At 40.2% G+C, this 20,449-nt stretch overlaps 1 protein-coding gene across 1 annotated transcript; it reads right to left on the bottom strand.

The window, feature by feature from the left end:
* Window positions 1-1,756: 1,756 nt before the first annotated feature.
* Window positions 1,757-19,417, bottom strand: LOC308100751 (poly(A) polymerase gamma-like). Its single transcript, XM_080449844.1, has 24 exons — window positions 19,278-19,417; window positions 17,727-17,885; window positions 17,309-17,375; window positions 17,107-17,188; window positions 16,844-16,953; window positions 16,123-16,176; window positions 15,796-15,907; window positions 13,298-13,387; window positions 12,926-13,064; window positions 12,347-12,419; window positions 11,941-12,061; window positions 11,613-11,697; window positions 10,636-10,689; window positions 10,045-10,164; window positions 9,774-9,883; window positions 9,536-9,657; window positions 9,225-9,397; window positions 6,926-7,026; window positions 6,577-6,767; window positions 6,098-6,181; window positions 5,238-5,297; window positions 4,912-5,015; window positions 4,407-4,552; window positions 1,757-4,244 (listed from the first exon to the last, which is right to left on the bottom strand). The coding sequence occupies exons 1-24, from the start codon at window positions 19,292-19,294 to the stop codon at window positions 4,069-4,071; spliced, it is 2,550 nt and encodes an 849-aa protein (XP_080305970.1). The 5' UTR covers window positions 19,295-19,417; the 3' UTR covers window positions 1,757-4,068.
* Window positions 19,418-20,449: the final 1,032 nt, after the last annotated feature.

Genomic DNA, 20,449 nt, shown 5'->3' with positions numbered 1-20,449 from the left:
CCTAATTACTGTCACTTCTGTTGGGTAAGGGGATACTGCAAGTTAGATTTAGTGTGAGCACTTTCAAAACCTCAGTGTCTATAAAAGGTCCATTCTTCTTCTAACCACTGAGCTCACATTCAGCTTCACCAATTGTATGGTTTGAATTATAGGTTTCGACTGTTTAGTTCTTAAAAATACAAGAACTGGGTCTTGATATTTTTCTTAAAATGTTTCTTCATGCATCTGTCTGTTTGGCCTCGGACCCCCAAAATCATTTGTGCCAATACAAGTTGTGTTGTTAAAATGTTTCAAAAATATTCAAAATGTTTAAGATTTTGAAAACAATAGTAGATCTGCAAACTCGCACGCTTCGCATTGTGAGCTAGATAAGTTATTTTCCAATTGCAGCTTGTTTATGGGGTTAGTGTGGTTATACTGATTTAACCAGTAAACTATATTAACAAATTTATCTGGGGAGCGGGGACCCCCTAGAACCTGGACCCTTCTGTGTGTGTGTATATATGTAAGTATGTAATAATATATACACACACACACAAAACTCTTCAACTTCTATTTTTGCTATTGGTCTATCATTAGATAGGGCTTAAGCGTTTGCAGTATTTGTTTAATCATATATTTCTTAGACAGGGGAAAAGTGTCACAGGTGGAGCACAAGTTCCTTAGCCATCTTGACCCAACGCAATTTAAATGCCGATTTGCACTTTCACTGCAAGTTGACTTCATGTTACTATGGGGCGACATAATCCAAGTATGGTAAAACAAAAACATTGAATCCATGGCCATGGAAAGTAGGCCAATGTACGTATATTGAGTAAAACAAATCTGTGTGGAGTGCAGGAAATAGGAATTAGCGGTTTGAACTGATGATAGTGGCAATTACATTTCAGCAAACCAACTGAAAAAATATATAAGGGCGTGCCTTGGCATTGTATATGGCATTGACCACAACATGCCCTGCTTTACTTACACCATCTTGTGGTGGCCTAATAGTCCTGCTATGGCCCAGGCTTAATTTGATATGGGAATGCCCCACTGTCAAGTATAACTCAAGAGGGAATGCTCCAATTCCTGTACGATCTGTGGTTTAGCACTAGCGCTACTCTTGATTACAATGACAGGTCCCGTGGCCTTACATGACACGTATAGTATATACAAGGACTGTTTTGACTGTGTACTGTAGCACAAACATACTGATAAAAAGTATTTAATTACATAGACTATACAGTAAATGACGGTCAGTCTACCCTGCAAGGTTTTTTCTTTTTTAAGTTTACTGTAACATTTCCCCCAGTGAGCAGTAAATAAAATCTAATTTAATCAAATCTATCGCTTGTACATAATCACAAACATTCCATCATTCTAAGTGTGAAAGTTGAAACTGTGTATGAGCAACTCAGGTTTTAGAAATGTTCAGTGAAATTCTTCCCATTAGTTTTGACACCACGGGCCCTTTTCTGGGCGGCGCCTTACCCATTATCCCTAAACTTCTTTGCCATTTTTTACTATTTTGAAAAACATTTTCAAATAGTTCAACTAGCCGATCCACATCGACACGTTGTGAGCTTGTAGATTGGCCTTTTGAACTACCGGTATTTGAAAATGTTTTTCAAAATAGTAAAAAATGGCAAAGAAGTTTAGAGATAATGGGTAAGGCGCCGCCCAGAATAGGGCCCCAAGTCTTCAATCCTATTTGGCCAAGCTCCCCATTGAGTAGAAAAAACAAACAAAAACACACTTAAGACAGAGTTTGGGTTTGTGGATTTAATGGGTGTGTGAATTCATTTAAAGGAACTGATATGCACATACAAAAATACCCTCTCGATACAATTTAGAAACAAACATTTAAATGACCTGCTTTGTTAAGTGTTTCTGAACCTGCAAAGGAAAAAAAAAGAGGAAAAAAAGTGGTGTGGATTTCAATCATCATTCATAAAGGAAAACAAAAACAATACCTACCTGCTATGAATGCTATAAAAAAATATCACAATACAAATATGCAAATTAAATAATGTGATAAGACCCCCCCCCCCCCCCTCCCTCGACTGATGAATAATAAGCCTTTTTTTTGTAAAAACAATGCATTCTTCTTTCTGTACATGTAGTCGGGGGAATATCATAGCCAGATCAAAAAGAGCTTCCTTGTATCCCAGTTTTCTAGCCATTTCCACGAGAAGGGCACATACAGTGACGGGCACATAATATGGATTGCACAGTGTTGAGGCTAGTGTAAATAGCACACCCATACACCAAACCTATTGAGATCCTTATGGGATGTCACTGTGCCACCGGTGTGCCCTTCTCCTAAGAAAGGAAAAAGGAATTTTCCTTCTTTGGGACCCAAGGCAGGAGACGTTGTCTATGAGGGTCTCCTACCCACCCCGTCCCCCATGTCCTCAGGAGATGCGTTTTAAGAGCCTCCATAGGAGGCGCAGAGGGTTAACACCCCCAAAAAATTAAGGGAGTTCACTCTGTAGTCTGTACAACAATCACACAGAAGCAACCATACACACACACACACACCTCTCATCAAAAGCTGATCACCATTTTCACAAAGCACCACAAATCCATCGAAAATATATGCATGGATATGGATGACCTCACAACCAGGCGCTGACTACAACATAACACACTATAGTACCTGTCAAAGCCAGGCTGAGACACTGTCTATCAAGAATCATCAAAAAAGGAAGGTAAAAGGATGGACTTTCAAGACATTTTAAGCTTCGCTCACCAACAGCTGCAGGTGAAAAAGGAATTCTAATATAATACAAATAAAAATATTGGTGCTTCATTTAAACCTCAAATAGCACCAGAAGGCTACCATGATTTGGACTGTGTCAGGCATTTTGTCATGCACAGAATAGTGTAATTAAATGTGTTTCAAATACCTTCCGGGGACTCCGACCTACCACTAAATGCTTTGTTCTGAGGACAATCCCAAATATCACACCAAAGTAGGCTAAAGCAAATACTAATCAAATCTGATCGCTGCAGAAAAGCCTGTCAAAGTATAAATAAACCTCAAGTCACAATGATGTGTGTGAACACGTGGACTTCCTAGCGAGGTTACGATCACTGAAGCAGCTGACAGATGAGATTACAGCAAAGGATATCAAACAAACCGCTAGGTTCTTTTCTAAAGTTAGACGTCCACAATAAAAGCCATCGTGTACCTGCCGTAACAAGCGCCTGTGCCCTGCTGCGTCCCATCTAGGTACTAGTAGTTTGTCATAGAAGAGTCAGGATTGTGATGTCAGCCCATATCCAAGCCAAACCCAAGTCAATCCTCCCTGGAACTGTATTCAAACTTATACAGTCAAATTACAAAAAAGAAACAAATATTCTGAGCGGGAGAGATTTTCTTTTCTTCCCGACAAGCACTAGAGAAAAAAATGATATTTTTTTTAACCTTTTTTTCCATTTTCTTTTTTTCCATAATAAAACCAACTATAGATCAGTCAAAAGACTAAACTGCCGTGTTTTTTTAAGTTTTTTTCTTTAAAGACAAAAACATTTATGTACATGAACATTTACTGTACAGGTTGGGGAGATACAAAAGCTCCGCCGTGGTCCGTGTGTGTACGTCGCGAGGAGAAAGGGATCAACGTATAAAGGCCGTTTTCAAAAACGTCAACAGAAAAGCGAAAAGGAGGGAGTAATGCGGGGGCGCTTTTTCATCCAAATGAATGAAAAGAGTGAATCAAACAGCTGAGTGACCACGGTCAGCTTAATAACCACCACTCACTTTCATATCAAAGACAAATGGTGTCGACTCTGTGTTAGGGACGAACGCCCTCTGGCTTTGCGAGTGAGATACAGAGGGAAGTTGCTGGGAAGAGGTAACCTGTTGGTGGGAAGGGACCAGTTTGACAGATTTAACTGTAACCATGAGAGAAACAGAGACTGAGACCCGACATCCATTGGCTGCTTCAAAATAAAACTCTTACACCGGATTGAACACGCTTACTCCGCACCTTCCTGATAATCTTCTCAACCGGCGTCACTCCGCCCCCCATGAATCTCTCCATTCATTCATCCAAGTCTAGTAGCTGTGTCCTGCTGTGTTCAGGCTATGTGGATTCGGGCCTTCTCTGTCTCCTTCAACCTCTTTGCCTGCTCCTCCAGCGACGGGGAGTGGGGCCGTTTGGAGGTGGCTCCGTTGATGGGGTCTGACAACCGGCTCACTAGCGTGGGGATTGAACTGCCTACTGGGTGGGGCACGTGTTTGGACACCACTTGCTCTGCACAGAGAGCGAGAGGAGAGGAGTAGAAACAGGTCTGGTTAAGCAGCACTTGGATCGCTTCAGTTAACCAGGAATGATTTCACAAATTGTGGTCAAGTAAGCATACAATAGATTCAACAACAAAACAAATATCACCTTTCTCCATAAAAAGACACTCACTTGAGCCAATGACGGGAATGGACATTCCCTTCTCTTCTGTGGCAGGAGGGAGTTGGGTTGTTTTCGGAGGGAGTTGGGTAGTTTTCGGAGGGAGTTGGGTAGTTTTCGGAGAGTCCTCAAACACAGGAGGCTTCGGAGGAGTGATGCTGCATGAAAGAGGAAGCCAATAAAAAGGACAAGCATTTGAAACGTTTTTCTTTTTTTTTTAAAGATTTGTTTTTGGCTTTTCTGCCATATTGATAGTTTTTAAGTGAAGATGGACAGGAAAGAGGGAGAGAAAGACGGGGAGAGACACGCAGCCATTAGACATTAGAGCCTATATGTAGTACGCGTCTGGACTGCTACGCCAGCGGGCGCCCCCAGTAATTTCTAAATAATGTCTCAACTCTCATTTCAAAATGCCTCCCCTCCCCTAATGTCTCTGCTCTGGTGGAAACTTCACACTGATGTAATTTTTCCTCAGAACACTTTCAATTCCATTGATTAGAGGTTTTGGTGATCTCACTTGTGGCGGTTGAGGGCCAGCTTGATGGAGTTCTTCACCACACGACAGCTGTTGTTGGCTGGGAGGGGTGAGGACGCATCTGGCAGCTCCATACTGGGAAGTCTCTGGGAGAATGAAAGTGATCAAATTAGCAAGCCATGCATATGCGAACTGTGTGTTACCTTAATGTGCTTTATTTTCCCAAAAGGCAATTTTCCATAGATCAAAGGCAGTTTTAACAAAATGTAGTTAAGAAAAAGCAAACAAACCATCACATATCAATTTAAAAAAAAAACCTATCACAGTTCTAAAATCATAGTTATAAAGGCCAACGAGAGAAAACTCACCTGTGTTCTTGACGTTTCGATGGTTGGAATGGTCTTAGCCTTTGACGCCAAAAGACTTGTCTAATTGGAGAGAGAGAGAACATACTGTATTAATTTGATCAACAACACCGGACAGTATGATTTAGGTCTGACCCAAATACCTTTTTACAAGCTTCAGATATTCTGTGCATTTTCCAAACACATATCCAAATACTTTTTCTAAATAGATTAAGCAACAAAAACAAACCAAGATGCTTTCCTGTGAGACTGATATCTTTGGCTTTTTGTCTTGAGAGCCAATCATGTGTATATGTTACAGTTCATGTGGGAAACCAGTTCTTGTGGGAAAAGCAGAACAAGTAGCGATTATTTTTCTACACAGTAAACGTGGGCCGGGCCGCAGTAGAGTCTCTTTGAGACTAGGCCCTCGAGGAAAACAAGAGGTAAAATACACTGGGGCAGATATTAGCGGCCAAAAACCAGCGCTCCCCGTTCCGCTTTCCCCACATGACTGGTTTCCCACTTGAACTGTAATACACACACACACACACACACACATATATGACATGGCAGTACATGGCAAGTATCTATAAATGAAGCATGTGAACATTGAAATTATGTTTAGATATCAACCTGTCAAGTGAATATCAGGATATCTGAATAGTCTGGGCCGTAAACTAACATTGTACTGGCCTCTAGTCTACAGGTTGAAACTTAACTAGGTTGCACTGCTCGCCACACCAGATCCCCAATTGTGATGCACTAGTATCAGTTGACCATGTGTCAATGGATACTTCAACCTAGTTGAGTCAACGTGTAGCGGTTTTTCTGTGACTATGTGTTAAATTAGTCTTTGAGAGTGAAGACAGCAAGACACCTACATTCTGGACTCCGTCTCCTTGGGCGAGAGTGTCGGAGCCTGGTGGTAATGGTTCTTTGAATGCAGAGTCGTCATTGGGCACAGCCTGCAGCCAAACAAGAAGACAAAACTTAGAAAGTGAAAGCAAAGCTCATCACCATGTTGACTGTGAGAATAAACACATTTAAACGTATGCCTCAAATCTGTTCTGAAAACCAACAGTCTTTCAACAAAACACGTTCCCTGGCAATTCTGTGGTTTACTGTACAATATGGGCTAGTGTAAATTTGTCAATGAATCTGAAAAATGAATTCTGACCAAAACTTTCATGCAGTCTCGATACGAACATGACATTTCATTGGCCATTCAAAAAACACCATTAAATCTTCATTAACTTTTCCCCACTTTGGGAAAAACAAATCTAAATTCAATGCCCTTTTCATATTAATGATTGCAGGAGCATGCAGTGCGGTTTTGGCCATTGGCAAACCCTCCCCCAACCTCAGCATCTTTGTTCTTCTTAGCGAGGTCTTCTTGTGTAGGTGAATGTGGTCTCTTGGTAGAGGCTCCATTAATGGGGTCCTCAAGGCCATTGGGTGAGGGCTCCTCTTTGGGGCTGCTGGCAGCGCTGGGCTTTTCACTCTCACTGACCGGTGGAGGGCTTGTGCTGCTGGCTGGTGTTGGCGTTGACTCTACAGAAAGAAGGGGAATGGAGGGAGGAAAACAAGGGAGCAACAAGGAAAATAAGAATCATGGTGAATGGGACCGACAACATATGAAATGGACCCCTAGTCAGGAAATGATGAAAATAAACTTCTCATCCATTTAATACTATCTGGAGGAGACTTACTTGAGCCAATGACAGGGATGGACATGCCCTGGTCTTTAGCAGCCGGTGAGACGTCAGATTCTGGCAAACTGTCATCAAACAACGGCTTGGGAGGGATGCCGCTGCACAACACAGAAGCATAATACTGCAGATTAACTCACTGAAATAAGTTTGATTTAGATTTAGGATAGGGGTTGACACTAAGGTCTCAGAGGCACTTGCCCGTCGGGCAAGTATAGGTCATGTTCTACTTGCCCACAGGTCTTGCCCACGTGCCCGAAAAGTAAATCGTCCTTTATAAAATGATAGGGGAAATTTGAATTACCGTTCAATTAAACAAATTTTTTACTTTCTACTTTTGAATTATGGGGCTGTCCGATGAGCAGATTATAATGCCTTATAAGTATGTTCATGATGCGTTATACACATAGGATGCATATCAAGTGCTACCAAAATGTCATACCTCAATATTTACGCCAAATATCTAAATAGCTATGAATATGACTATGTGTTAACACTTGTTATTTTATATTTTTAAGTGTAGCAACAGTGAAAATGACACATTATAGGCCAACAGTGCTCTTATTTTACATTCCACAAACCATTTTGAAGTCCATACAAATAAACATAAATAATGTTTTGGTGGATAAATGCAAATTATTAAGTCATATATTGTCGCTGTCGGGCAGAACCCTTGTATTTCCATATTTCAACTTTTTATGTTTTTTCATAAATGCCCTACTTCATCATTCAAGAGTCTCGCACTATAAGAGTAAAAATAGCAGATCTACAAGCTCCCAACGTGTCGAGATACAATGCATTGTGAGCTTGTAGATCGGCTATTTTCACTATTCTAATTTTTTTTTTTTAAGGATTTAAGGTTTCCACCTAACAGCGACTTTATATAGCCTATATGGTTCTGTATCAGTATATCAGTCAGTTTGAGCAGATTTCATTCCAATTGGCTGCCTATGAACTTTACAGGCCTGGGTAGACAACCTGGCCTGGCGGGGATCTGCGCACTGTGCACAGCAGCACAGCAGTTGCACACTATTAACTTAACGAGGGAGCTTGCGACTAGTTTTGCGCACCAAAAACTGCTCAAACAATGTCAAACTGTCATGATTCTAGCTGCTGAAAAATTCCCATTAGGATCATTGTTTAAAAAAGGAATGGAACATGGATGTTTTTTGCTAAAGGATTATATTTATTTCTTGTCCGTCAGAGCGTGAGGTCACAGCTTCTCTGTTATTTGAATGATAGCATAAACTTCTATTGCTGGCTGGATCTCTCATAAGTTCGGGATTTTACTGTATTTCATAACATTTATTAATCTATATGCGGCTGTTGATAAAACGTCGGGTTGTTTAGCCTACGGTTTGATCTTTACAGATGCACTGGGCACTGCCATTGACAATGAATGTGACAGCTGCTAAGCAGTTCACTTTGTGTTATACCTCTACTGGTTAGTTCTAGTAAAATGGCAGTTCCAACGTTCTAAAAGACAAGTGTAGGGGAAATTAATGATGATAAAAAAACATCGGGCCACATGCCACATCGGTGAAATAATGACCGATGTATCAGTTGGGCTCTACACTCATAAGAACCACTGCACGTAGAGTGTGTGTGTTACACACAGTGTGTGTGTGTATGCATGGGAGGGAAGGAGAGAGAGAGAAGGGGGGGCAGAGTGCTCTGGCCACGTTCATGTGTTCATTTAGATATCTCGTGTGAACTAAAGATGGTTGCCTCCCCACTGCCACTCAAATGCGCACCTGCCCGGTAGGGCAGGCTGAAAGCAAACGCCACCTGCCCGCAAGTTTTATTTACCTGCCCCGGGCAGGCGTTAGTGTCAACCCCTGTAGGATATATAGTATTTCATGCTGTTTTCCTTTATTTTTATCTAGCCCTTCAACCAATGTTTAGTGTAACTGAACATTTACTTTTAACTGAACTTAGGTTTTTGGTTAGTCAGACTAATTTATCTTGTAAACATTTACAATGCGTAAACATGCACACATTCACACTTGCTTATAGTTGTTTTTATGTGACCTGATGAACTGCAAATTAATTATGCACACGTTTGAACATGCATGTATGTATGCAGCTAAATGTGTGTGCATCATCAAGTGCGAGCACTCACACTGTATGTATATTTGTATGCGATGAGCTGTGAATACGTATGCACTTGACTGCATGCTTGCTTGAGTGTTATGTATACGCAAAAATAAATATGTCTCAGGTTTTGGTGTCTTCACTTTGTCTTGAGAGACTGTAAAATTACATAAACAAAAAAGTGTGTCCTGGTGGGTTTTGATACCTGTCTTCAGTGTCTGATGTAGGCTTGGGGGGCTTGCTGGTGGGGATGGGTGACGGGGAGCTAAAGGGGGTTCCTGAGTCTGTGTCTCTGGAGCTGTCCAGATGGCTGTTGTCCAGGGAAAGTCGCTTGGATCCGCTCCCTCCGTTAGAACTACGGTTCAACTCCACTATGCTCTGAAGTGACGGAAGACAAAATGACCAATTCACATTATTCCGAATATTTGGAAGATAAATTAACAAAGATTCCTTCATCATGTTAATTCACTCCAATAGCATGGGGGGGGGGGGCGGCAAAGGATTGCATTGTCTCACCCTCTTTTTCTTCTGAACTAGCTCAGGAGGAAGATACTGGTGGAGCTGCTTCTTCTTCACGTGCGTTGCCTCGATCTTCATCCCATCCTTCAGCATGTTGATGTTGTTGGCTTGTCTGTACACTGCAAAGAACCACAGAATGTACAGTCATTTTCAATTTACAGTGACTATTGTGTCACCTCCCACACAATGAAATACAACACAAGAACAGACGGACAGAAATAAAAGCAGGACAAACCCGTATCTGTAAAGGACTGGATATCGTATGTCAAGTCGATGTTCACACTCTCCGCATTCTCCACCTTCTTGAAGATGATGCCGATGAACCACATGGACACAAAGTCGCTCCTGTTGGGGTGACATACCTTTTACTTAAGATCCATTTGGGGATTTTCTTTTGCTCTTTTGAGTACATGTTAACCACTTAAAGTAAACCTCAATGCATTGCAATGTTCACCCCAGAATAGGTATGTTAGGTTTAAAGTGGTGAATGGTCCAATCTGACTCACTCATTGCGGTTCTCCTTGGACCCAGGGAAGGACTGTGGGTTGACGTGAGCCAGAGTGATGTACTCATTCCTCTCCAGGTTTCCCACCAGGACACGGATCTTGGATTCGACCAGACCGATCCTGCGAGGAAATAATCAGGGTTTGTTAAGAACTCGCTTCCATAATATAATCATTAGGTTCCATCTCTGAAGTGTTAGAGGTATTGAGCAGCAAGGTTTTGTACAGTTGTAGAGAAGGATGTTTGTTTTATTCAGTTAAACCACTTTGTGTTCCCTTTCTTATATATTACTTGTATATCTTTTCTTTAATATCTTTTGAATAGAAAGTTGGGCATGTATGAACTCCAGACTTGACCAGCCCTATTTTATACATCATTGTAAGACGGTGTGACGCAAAAATAGCCAATCTACAAGCTCACATGCATGTCGTGACAGCTGGGCAACATTGTTGCCCAAGCAATTCTTTAAATGAACAGAGAAAAGTGACCTGTTGAGGTGAAATGAGGTAGGAAAGAGGCTGACTCCCATAATAGTGTGCCATGTCACTTTGTATGACAAATAGCATTATATAATTCAGACATGCAACACTTACCATTCTAGGTGGTTTTCTTCTGTGGATGCACTGGCAGTCAGAACAATGTAATGCCTATAACAACGAGAACAGCAAATAAAATAAATATAAGGAGAAGCAAACCATTCAAATATACATGTCAGCTGTGCTACAGTTACGTAAAGACTGCAGTGTTTCCCTTATATGCACCTAGCAGTAGGAGCCAAAATACTGTTTTTTTTTTTTTTTACGAGGAGAGAATAGAGGGTTCTCATCTCTTCAGAAACTAACATGATTTTGCACTACAGATGCTTCATGTCCAGGTCATTCATATGCCTGTTGAGTAAAGCATATAAACGGGGAACCTTGAGCTTATCTGAAAATGTCAGCACAACAATTATAACAAGCACCGGGTAGATATCAACAGTGACACAAGCAATGCTGATCACGGACATCGGATTATCATTCGCTGAAGGGAAAACAGTCTTGACTCCTGTGACTCCTGCACATATCGTACAGTACCTTGCAAAAGCACATTGCAATTATATCTGAGTAGTGTTCAGTAGTACTAGACCTACTGTAGTACGTCAGACATAACAAAGCAGTGTTTTTTTTAGAAATCTGCATCCAGCATCACATTTACAGTATAATAACAGGTGTATGGTAAAACTGGTATTGCAATATCTGTATAAATAAATATAATAATTTCGATATCGGTCAACAATTGGAAGATCTATCTTGATACAAAGATAGTAGGTATTCCACTAGCACCGATTGATGAATTCTTCCTGAGGCAGAGATTAATATGCACAAAGGCCGGCGAGATGGCGAGAGAGCTGTCCATCTCAAAGACAACTGACAGATTCCCTCACAACTAATAACATGTTTTTCAAATCACATGCTTGAATTTTCAGATGAACAGTTTAGAAGACTGTCTGATCAAAAGAAGAAAGAGAAACAATGACGTGGTGTTGATGAGGTCATTCGGGTAAAGGTAAGAAACACAAAGGAATACATACTTGTATTTTTGAAAAAAGTTGGGTGGCTCAAACAGCTTGGACCATTCTGCTTTCCCCTGAAGGATTTCATCTGTGACGCTGAGACCTGTCAGGAAGAAATTATAAAGTAGAATTATTATTATTACAGGAATACACTGACATTATGACTTTCTGTGAAGCCACTGTGCCATTTTGAGCTAGCCTTAGCAAGCTAACTCCCAATTTTCTCATTGCATGTTTAACAGATCAAAGAGCTTAATATATCAAACAGTCTATATTACTCTTAAGGATGTTGCCATGGTTTCCGTCAGTGTTTTTCTGTGTCTCTCTCACACACACACTGCCATACCGTATTTGAACTCCTCGCTCATGATGGTCCGTGTTGATGAGGAGACGTTGTAGGTGGAGTTCTGTTGGGGGTAGGCTGGTGTAATGATGGGCATCAGGTGGTATCTGTCAGCTGGGTTAACCTAAAGAAAGTGCAGAGGCAATGTTGTTGGCAAAACAAGTTACAAGACACACCAGAAAGGAAAGGTTTCATCAACAACATAAGCTGCTGCTTTGCATAAAACTCACTTTCCCACCTTATGGGCTGCATAAGCCACACATAAAACATGTCTCACATGTAGACAGACATAAACTCCAAAAAGATCACCAAACTCCTTCACTCCCACATGTGACAATACAATTCTTCCTGCTCATGCATGACCATGGCATACACATTAATATTAATCCAACATAGTCTTTATACTCACTCTGGGGTCCCACACAGGTAAATTCAGGTTACTGTCTTCAGGCTGTTTCAAAAGCACAGGATTCGGCCATTCCCTGCATAAAAGAGAGTAAGTAAGTAGCCATGTGGTCCATAGGTATACAATGTGGCCCGTAGCCAATCCCCTGTATCTGTATCGTGAGGCAGCTTGGTGTGCAAGTACACCCCCTGAACATGATGCCATTATGTCACAGGGGGGACTTGCTCCAAATCTAACCCTTGATGGCAGACACTCTTAACCATAAGGCCACTGAACTGCATAAAAAGAGCATAGCACAAAAACAAAAGAAATATGGAGCCAGTTGGACCAGAGGTTTGCGAGATTAGCGCCAGACACACACCGACTGACCCTTATAAATGGCTAGCCGCCTACAGAGCCAGGCCATAAAAAAGGAGCAAAAACACAAATTTAACGTCGTCCTAAGCAGATAGATAAACAATGGATGGATCACAATGGATGGATCACAAGAATAACAAAAACAGGCACTAAACCCAACATTACACTAGGTAAAACTACTAACTGATGAGAACATATAGGCAAACATATCACAGGTCTCCTCACCATTTGGAGAACACCAGGAAGAACTTGTGCACCAGTGTGGCAGCTACAGCATTGGGATACAGCTGGCAGGTCCTGGCCACCAGCATGGCCCATGAAACTCCACCCAGAAAACCCAGCATGTTGGAGTATATCCCACGACCTTCAGGCAGACAACATATTTGACAACATCACTTTGTGACAAAATATTCTTTATACATGTTGTGACATGTAAGGACATCAACATTACAACATTACTGGTAAATATGACACATTGAAAAAAATACACGGGTTAGCTCTGTAATGTCAACAGAAGGAGGAAATTATAGTTGCCATTACAGACACTGTGCAGGAGCTCAAACATTGAGATACCAAAGGAGCCTTAAGTGCACTCACGTTTTGCCCATAGTTTGATTGCTCTAAGGGTCAGCCTGAAGTTCTCCTTGTTCGGGACCAGGTACAAGATCTCATCAGTGACTCGACAGCCTGTGTTATTGGAGGGGATGGAAGGTGACATTAGGGCCTTGTGAACACCAAAATAATCTTCATCTTACACAATTTCTTACAGAGGGTGAGGGGGACACTTTCAGCTGACCAAACACAACCAGTGCAGTTTTGCTTGCTATCCTTACAGGTTGGCTGCTAGTGGAATATTTAGTTTACATTAAAGTTAGTGATGTAGTTATTTTACTGTTGAAATTTGGGGCAGATTTTTTTTTTGGAGTTCAAGGAAAAAGCATTTGTTTTAAAGGTTTGATGACATTCACTTTTACACAACATTCAAAGTCTTTGTCCTGGTCCTTCAAAAGTGTACAAAAAGTTTTAAGTGAAAATTCCATTCCAGTGATCAATGGCAGGTGTTTTTCTCTCACATTTCTAAAGCCTTTTCAACTGCAATGAAAAAAGAAATCTTTGCCTGCGGGTGTCGCTGGTGAGGGATTTTGCCTGTCAATCATCGCCTCTGCTCCGCCCCCCCAAAGGAAAGGATAGGGGAGGGGAGGGGCGAGGAGGAGAGTGGGCGGGATTATTCGACAGTGACCTCACTGTCGAAGGGCCAAGCTCAGATTACTTTTCAGCCTAATTATTCAGAAAACCCCAGACCACAGAAAATCCACTGAATGTTTTAAGTTCAGGTTTTTTGGGTGTAATTGAGGTCATAAAACCCCAAATAAAACATTGAAAATAAAAAAAGTGAAAATGAATGTCATGATACCTTTAAAGTACCAATTTCAATTTGCTGTAACTTCACAACAGTTTTGTCACATCATGTAGACTTACTAATCAGGAAATCTGAAATCAGGGCAGGTAACATTACCACCTAGGTCCAAGAGTTAAAAACTTTTCATTCCTATTCAAGCAGATCTGGATTTTGTGTGATAAATATATTTGATTAATCAAACTTAATATTTCTTATTGACAAAATATTTGCAGAGATAAAATTCTGTGATCACAGTCAGATCAAAGTGCAATGCTGTTTTTTGATTTTCAAAAATCCAAACCTGATCCACTTGGATAGGGATGAAACTGAACTCTTTGGGCGCTGAGATGGGCAGAGTATGGGTGTGCCTAGCACCCACTGAGAATTGTGCAGTACTGGGGCTTTCTGAGCTATTATGGTAAACATTTGTTATGTTCCAGCCCGGGCCCATCTGTAAGAACGAGGCTGATCAAGACATATTTTAATTGATCAACATCCCTATTTTGGCCATGTCATTATACGCAAAGATTTCAGAAAGTTCTCTGAAAATAGGTGTTAAGCAGCGACAAGCTCAAAACATGTTGCAATGTTGACATATTGTAAGTTTGTAAATCAGCCAAAAAAAATGGGGCTTAAGTGGTTAAGTTGGAACCTTTGAACATTGCATTCAGATGTAATTAACAGAAATTGGCCACAAATTGCAGCAGTGAGACAGAAACATGTTTACCCTTTAGCAGCAGCTAACATTGTCCTATTTTTTCCAACCATAGCATGTTCTCTGATCATACTCTAAAATCAAATGATTCAGTTTAGAGTGCAGTGCAAACAGTCTGAAAGTTGCAGAGCTTTCACCAAACAAAGGGCAGAGCTAAAAAATTAACTGTTTAATAGACTAGTCTAAAATGAAGGGAAGTTAGGGAACACAAAAATAAACAGTCTGAAATCAATTTCAAAATGCTTCGTAATATTAAAATCGTTAAAAAAGTAAAATAAAAGTAGAAACGTTGTGCATTTTGCAACCATGCCTCATGATTATCCTACAAAGAAAATGCATGCAAAGAAAACCTGATTTGGCAAAATGCTTTAATTTCAGAAAATGTAAAACAAATTAATGTCTTTCTCAAATGAAATCCCCCCTCCCCCCCAATTTACCCACAATACAATGCTGAAGACGGTAGTTCTGCTAAATTAACTTAAAACAAGACAGCTTGACACAAGTTGATGAGGGGCTGCAAATGCTGTGGGTCAAAACCATGTCTCATGACAGAATAAAAGCCATTTCTTAATTAGAAAAATACTTAAAACGACTAGTATTTAGGAAACTATAAGTAGCGGCAGCACTGTTTAATAAACTAGCTGCGCACATCCCTTATCGGGACATCCCTAAATAACACTTTCAGAGCGTAGTGTTTCCGGATCTATGTATATGGAAAGCTTGTTAGCAGAAAGAGGCTGGAAACAGGACCTCACAGATTCAACTGACAGATGACTAGAGCCAATATTCTCTGCACTACAGGTATGCAAGACAAATTATAAATATTTATTCATTATATATTTTATTTATCCCAAAGGAAATTCCATATGCAAGTATAAAATCACCAAACTTACCCTTTGTGTAAAATCAATTCTAATGTCCCCTCTTGAGAGGCAACTTCCCACTCACCCCTAAAAAACAACAATGACGGTTATAATGTACCATTGAGGCTGCGAATGCAGCGAATATCCAGGTTTCTCAGAATGGAGTCTCCCCTCAGGTCCAGGTTGTCTGGTATGGACTGCAGGGCCAGCCTGGCAAACAACAGGTCAATCTGTTCACAGACAGAAAGGGGGCCAAGGACACAAATTACTCATCTAGAACTTTTTATGCTAAGACACAGAAGCAACAAGCACAGGGGACTGGAAATAGATAAAAACGTCAGTCTCAGTGATGAATAACATTAAGACGAGGTTGTTAAACATTTACAAAAGAAAAACATTAGGCTCTAAAAAAGAAATCTTGCTAGTAATTTATAGGTCTCCTTACCTCTATTCTGTCAAATTTGAATTTGATCACTGGTACAAAAGCATCCTCCACAGCCTGAAAATACATAAATATGTTGCATTACATTAATATTCAGGTTGTAGGTCTACAAAAAATGTATATTTGCCTTGCACAGATATATTTATTTTCTTGTATGGCGTCATCTTTTGGATTTATGTTAACAGAAAATATGTATCCAATTACCAGTTGCCTGGCATGTTTAGCCCATTGACTGCCAAACCTTTCCCATAGTATGACCATTACCATGGTTTGTTGGATTTATTTAGGAAGCCATTGGATTACTTTTACAGTACAGTATAAACATCAACTTGCAGTTATGTTAAATAAACGTTGTTATCACTGCAATTTCAAAACTCTAATCAAAAATACTAGTCTATGGAGAAATTCAAATGTTTAGCCAACATTAATTCATTTAAGTAAATTCTGTAAGATTTCTTGGCCAATTGTGTTTCAACTTCCATCATTAAACATCATAAATCTACAGAAATGTTGCCATTATGGTCCTTGCATCACAGAATGTAACTAAACTAAACTCAGACTGAAAAATAACTAAAAATATATATACATGTGGTTAATAGTGCAACTGTAGATGGTGTCCCTTTGATTTTGTTGCCTACGGGTCATGCAGTCTACAGTTAGCTTGTTTCTTGCTAACTTTAATGCCTACGGCCATTGTTACAATAGAAGACAATAGAAGACTCACCCTCAGGTCCTTGATCTCTTCATGTAGTTTTAACTTCTCAAAAAAGGCCTGGAAAAAGTCAGGTCTCTCTACATGGCGCGGGGCCACACACAAGGCATCAATATCAGCTCCTACAGAGAGCAAACAAACAAATAATGTTAAATCAACTTCTGCATCACAGAATTCACACATTACCTTTCTAACTTTGCATCAGGCACATTTGCTATGGGTTCACTAAGCAATCAAACAAGGTCAAGCCATGTCAGATATAAGGCCACAAATACCTTTTGTGTGCACTCCAAGACGGTAAGAACCAAATGTGAATATCTTTCCCCCCACATTCGTTATCGCAGAGGGTGGGAGGTTCTATGGAGGAGAGAAGAATGTTGCAATGTCAGCAAGGCACAATTGTACTGAATAAGTAAGCTTACAAGTAAGCTTGTATCACACCATATTGCTTTCACTTTACTAATAACAAGCCCCTACCTTTGATTCACTCATCTCTGCAATCCACTCTTTGACAAAGTTATTCAATTTCCCAAGAACAGCCAGCCTGAAAATGAGAAGCAATTGTCATCATGTGGTTATCTACATAACAGGACAGAAATACAAATAAAATAAGAAAGCAATAAATATACAGAACACTGCCTTGCCGACAGTGGGAGGGAGAAAGAAGTTACAGAATTACATCAAAATTAAATACTAAAAAAAGAATGCAATGGGGAGAACAACACCTTTGATACAAAGTAAAAGGATGGCACAAAGCTTGATAGTAAGTAACTATACATTCACTAAACAATTACAGTTTAATCTAGGACGGCATACAGTATGATTTGATCCAATACAGATATCCAAAAGCAAACAAGTTGGTTAATTTTTTTTTATCCCATCCATTGATCCTCACCTATGGTTCAGTTCGTCTTCATCTTCAAACACTCCAAACGGTTTCATAGCATCACTGAGCTTCTTGGTGTACTGGTTGTCCATTTCCCGAGGGGGTGCATGGCTGATGGCAGAGGTGATGCCATAATGTTTCTGAGGCTGCTGCCCACCAGGCATGGTACTGTCAAGGACCATGGGGTAAGAAAAGCAGAAAACCATGGATCATTAGCTACAGTAGCAGAGGTGACGTGCTGTCTCTGTACAGGTCTGACCTGCACAGATTTCTCCTGTACTTCAGGAGAAACCAACCCACCAGTCAACAGTCTTGGAGGAATGTTGTTTTGCTCATTTTCCATTGTATTCATGCAGACTGAATGTTGTTAGAATCCATTTGTAAAAACCAACATTAACACACACCAAGCAACACTTAGCTCAAGCTGTTAATTCGCACTGCCTGCTCCAGGTGCTGAGGTTAGTGGATTTAATGAGTATACAAGTCAAATAGTTTGAAAGAGAAAGCTGCAATTTGAAAGATCAGTTTGATAGCAACGAGCCAAAATACCGGATCCCTCAAACAATTTAGTATCTAACGGACAAAGTATCCGTGATAATAGTACCAGCATGAGACGTAAACATTGATTTATTTTTGGCAGAATGGCGGTTGTTTTGTTTGAACATAGACTTTGATTTAGTAGCGTTAGGTTAGCTGAGCGGCTACAAACATGTTGGCTAATGAAGTGTACGCTAGCAGACGCAGTTGCCAGGTTTTGCGAGAGAAATAAGCAGCCTGGCTTATGAAAACAAGCCCAAAAGAAGCAACCTAGGGCAAGTGCACTTTAACCTTTAATACATCGGCTATTTGAAAATAGCAGATCTACAAGCTCAGAGCGCCTCACGTCGCGATGAGTTGTGAGCTTGTAGATCTGCTTGTGAATCTTGAGGGGGAAAAAAAATGTGAAATATTTTTTGAAACATTTTAACAACACAAATCTGGTACGAGGGTCCCTGGCACAAATTATAATTACAGGTGGGGGTCCTTGGACAAATACACATTCATTTATTGGGGGGTGGGGGCACTGCTTTAAACAATAATCAAAAAATGTGAAAGCAAGTTCAAAATGAGCATAAACACTTTAGAAACAAGTCCAAAAAAACCGCAACCACCAATATTTACAAGCGACTTTACAGAAAGACAAACCCAAAGTCGCTTATAATAAGCGGACATGGCAACACTGTAGCAGACGTTAGCCATTGTGCTACGGAAGAAGTGGCTCTAAGCTAAACTAGCTGGTAACTTTGCGATTTGCTAAAGAAGTCAACTCATACTCCGCACGTTTACAAAGGACAGCAGAAGAAGACTGTATTATTTGTGGTGCTGGTAACATTAAAGTTACACTTTTAGAGAGAAAATAATGGACGCTACTTGTTGCTAAAACAGTTAGCAAGTGATAGTTAGGGCCTTGTTGTGATAGTTAGCCACCGTTAGCTTGTTGTTAGCCTATTCTTTTGGAGTCCTCCTCTCTCAACCACATCTTCAAAATCTTCTTTCGAATGTGAAATGTACACGACTCACCTTGACATTTCTTTCATGACAGTCCAAAGAGCTTTGTTCTCCCGTTTTATTTACCCCAACAGCGAACCTGTACAACAACTTGTAAACTCAGCCAGTGGATTGCAGCCTCGACCTAATTTATAACAATGGTCTACTTTCCTTCCCGTAAGGTAGAATGTAAGCACATCCCATAGCCTGAAGGGACTGGCTGTAGGTCGCGCTGTGATTGGCTAGTTGGTTGTCAGGGCAAGCGAGGCAAACAGATGTTTACGTCACTGGTTTAAACCAAAACTACATTGATAAACAGTATATTTTTGCTAGAATAATGATCAAATTAATTATGAATACTTATTTTTCCTGTTTGTTGTTTGGGTTTGTATAGTTTTGTATTGCATGTCATGAAACAAAAAAACAACTTCTACTCCACTACAATTATTTGACAACTTTAGTTTGCAGATATAAATTATGATATTATAAAACATACATTAACCACTTTAGCCCTATTTTATACATAGGCTATTTGAAAATAGCTGATCAACAAGCTCACAACGTGTCGCATCACGGTGCGTTGTGAGCTTGTAGATCTGCTCATTTCAAACATTTTAGTACTTTTACTTTTATTTTTATTCCAATACTTTTGTACTTTTACTTAAGTAACATTTTGAACACAGGCCTTTTACTTGTAACATAATATTTCTACATTGTGGTATTGCTACTTTTACGTAAGTAAAATATCTGATATCTTCTTCCACCACTGGTGATGGGCTGGCTGGACTGCTAAAAAAAAGACCACAGGACTGGTGGGCCTGACCTTATTTTTAACTCTACGGGCCTGACGCTGGCAATGTCTCAGAAATGGAATCCTCATGAGTGCCTGAGGATTCTTTACAGTAAAATCCTGGCACCATGCCTCATTTCAATTCAATTCAAAGGAGCTTTATTGGCATGAGAAAACATATGTTTACATTGCCAAAGTAAGTGTGAAAATATAATAAAAACAGTTGAAAATGGGGAAAGTATACAGTTGCTCAGCATTGTGTAAACAGAGCTATGTCACATTGCGTCCTTACATATTATATGTACAGGGTATAAAGCTTTTTGAGACAAAGCAATCTTGAGGCAGCAATCTTTTGCAGTCACGTTGGGACAAATAGGGTCACTCAAAACTATCTAAATAGTATACAAAAAAAGCC

This window comes from Gymnoscopelus braueri (assembly GCF_963280865.1).
Source record: "Gymnoscopelus braueri genome assembly, chromosome: 14".
NCBI lineage: Eukaryota > Metazoa > Chordata > Actinopteri > Myctophiformes > Myctophidae > Gymnoscopelus > Gymnoscopelus braueri.
Note: the sequence above shows the minus strand (reverse complement) of the source record. Positions and strands in the feature narration are given on the sequence as shown.

Coding starts and splice junctions, on each gene's coding strand:
- LOC308100751 (XM_080449844.1), bottom strand. Junction 12,062..12,346: donor TACCTGTGTGGGACCCCAGA/GTGAGTATAAAG, acceptor CACTTTCTTTAG/GTTAACCCAGCTGACAGATA. Junction 4,553..4,911: donor CTGGCCCTCAACCGCCACAA/GTGAGATCACCA, acceptor TCTTTCATGCAG/CATCACTCCTCCGAAGCCTC.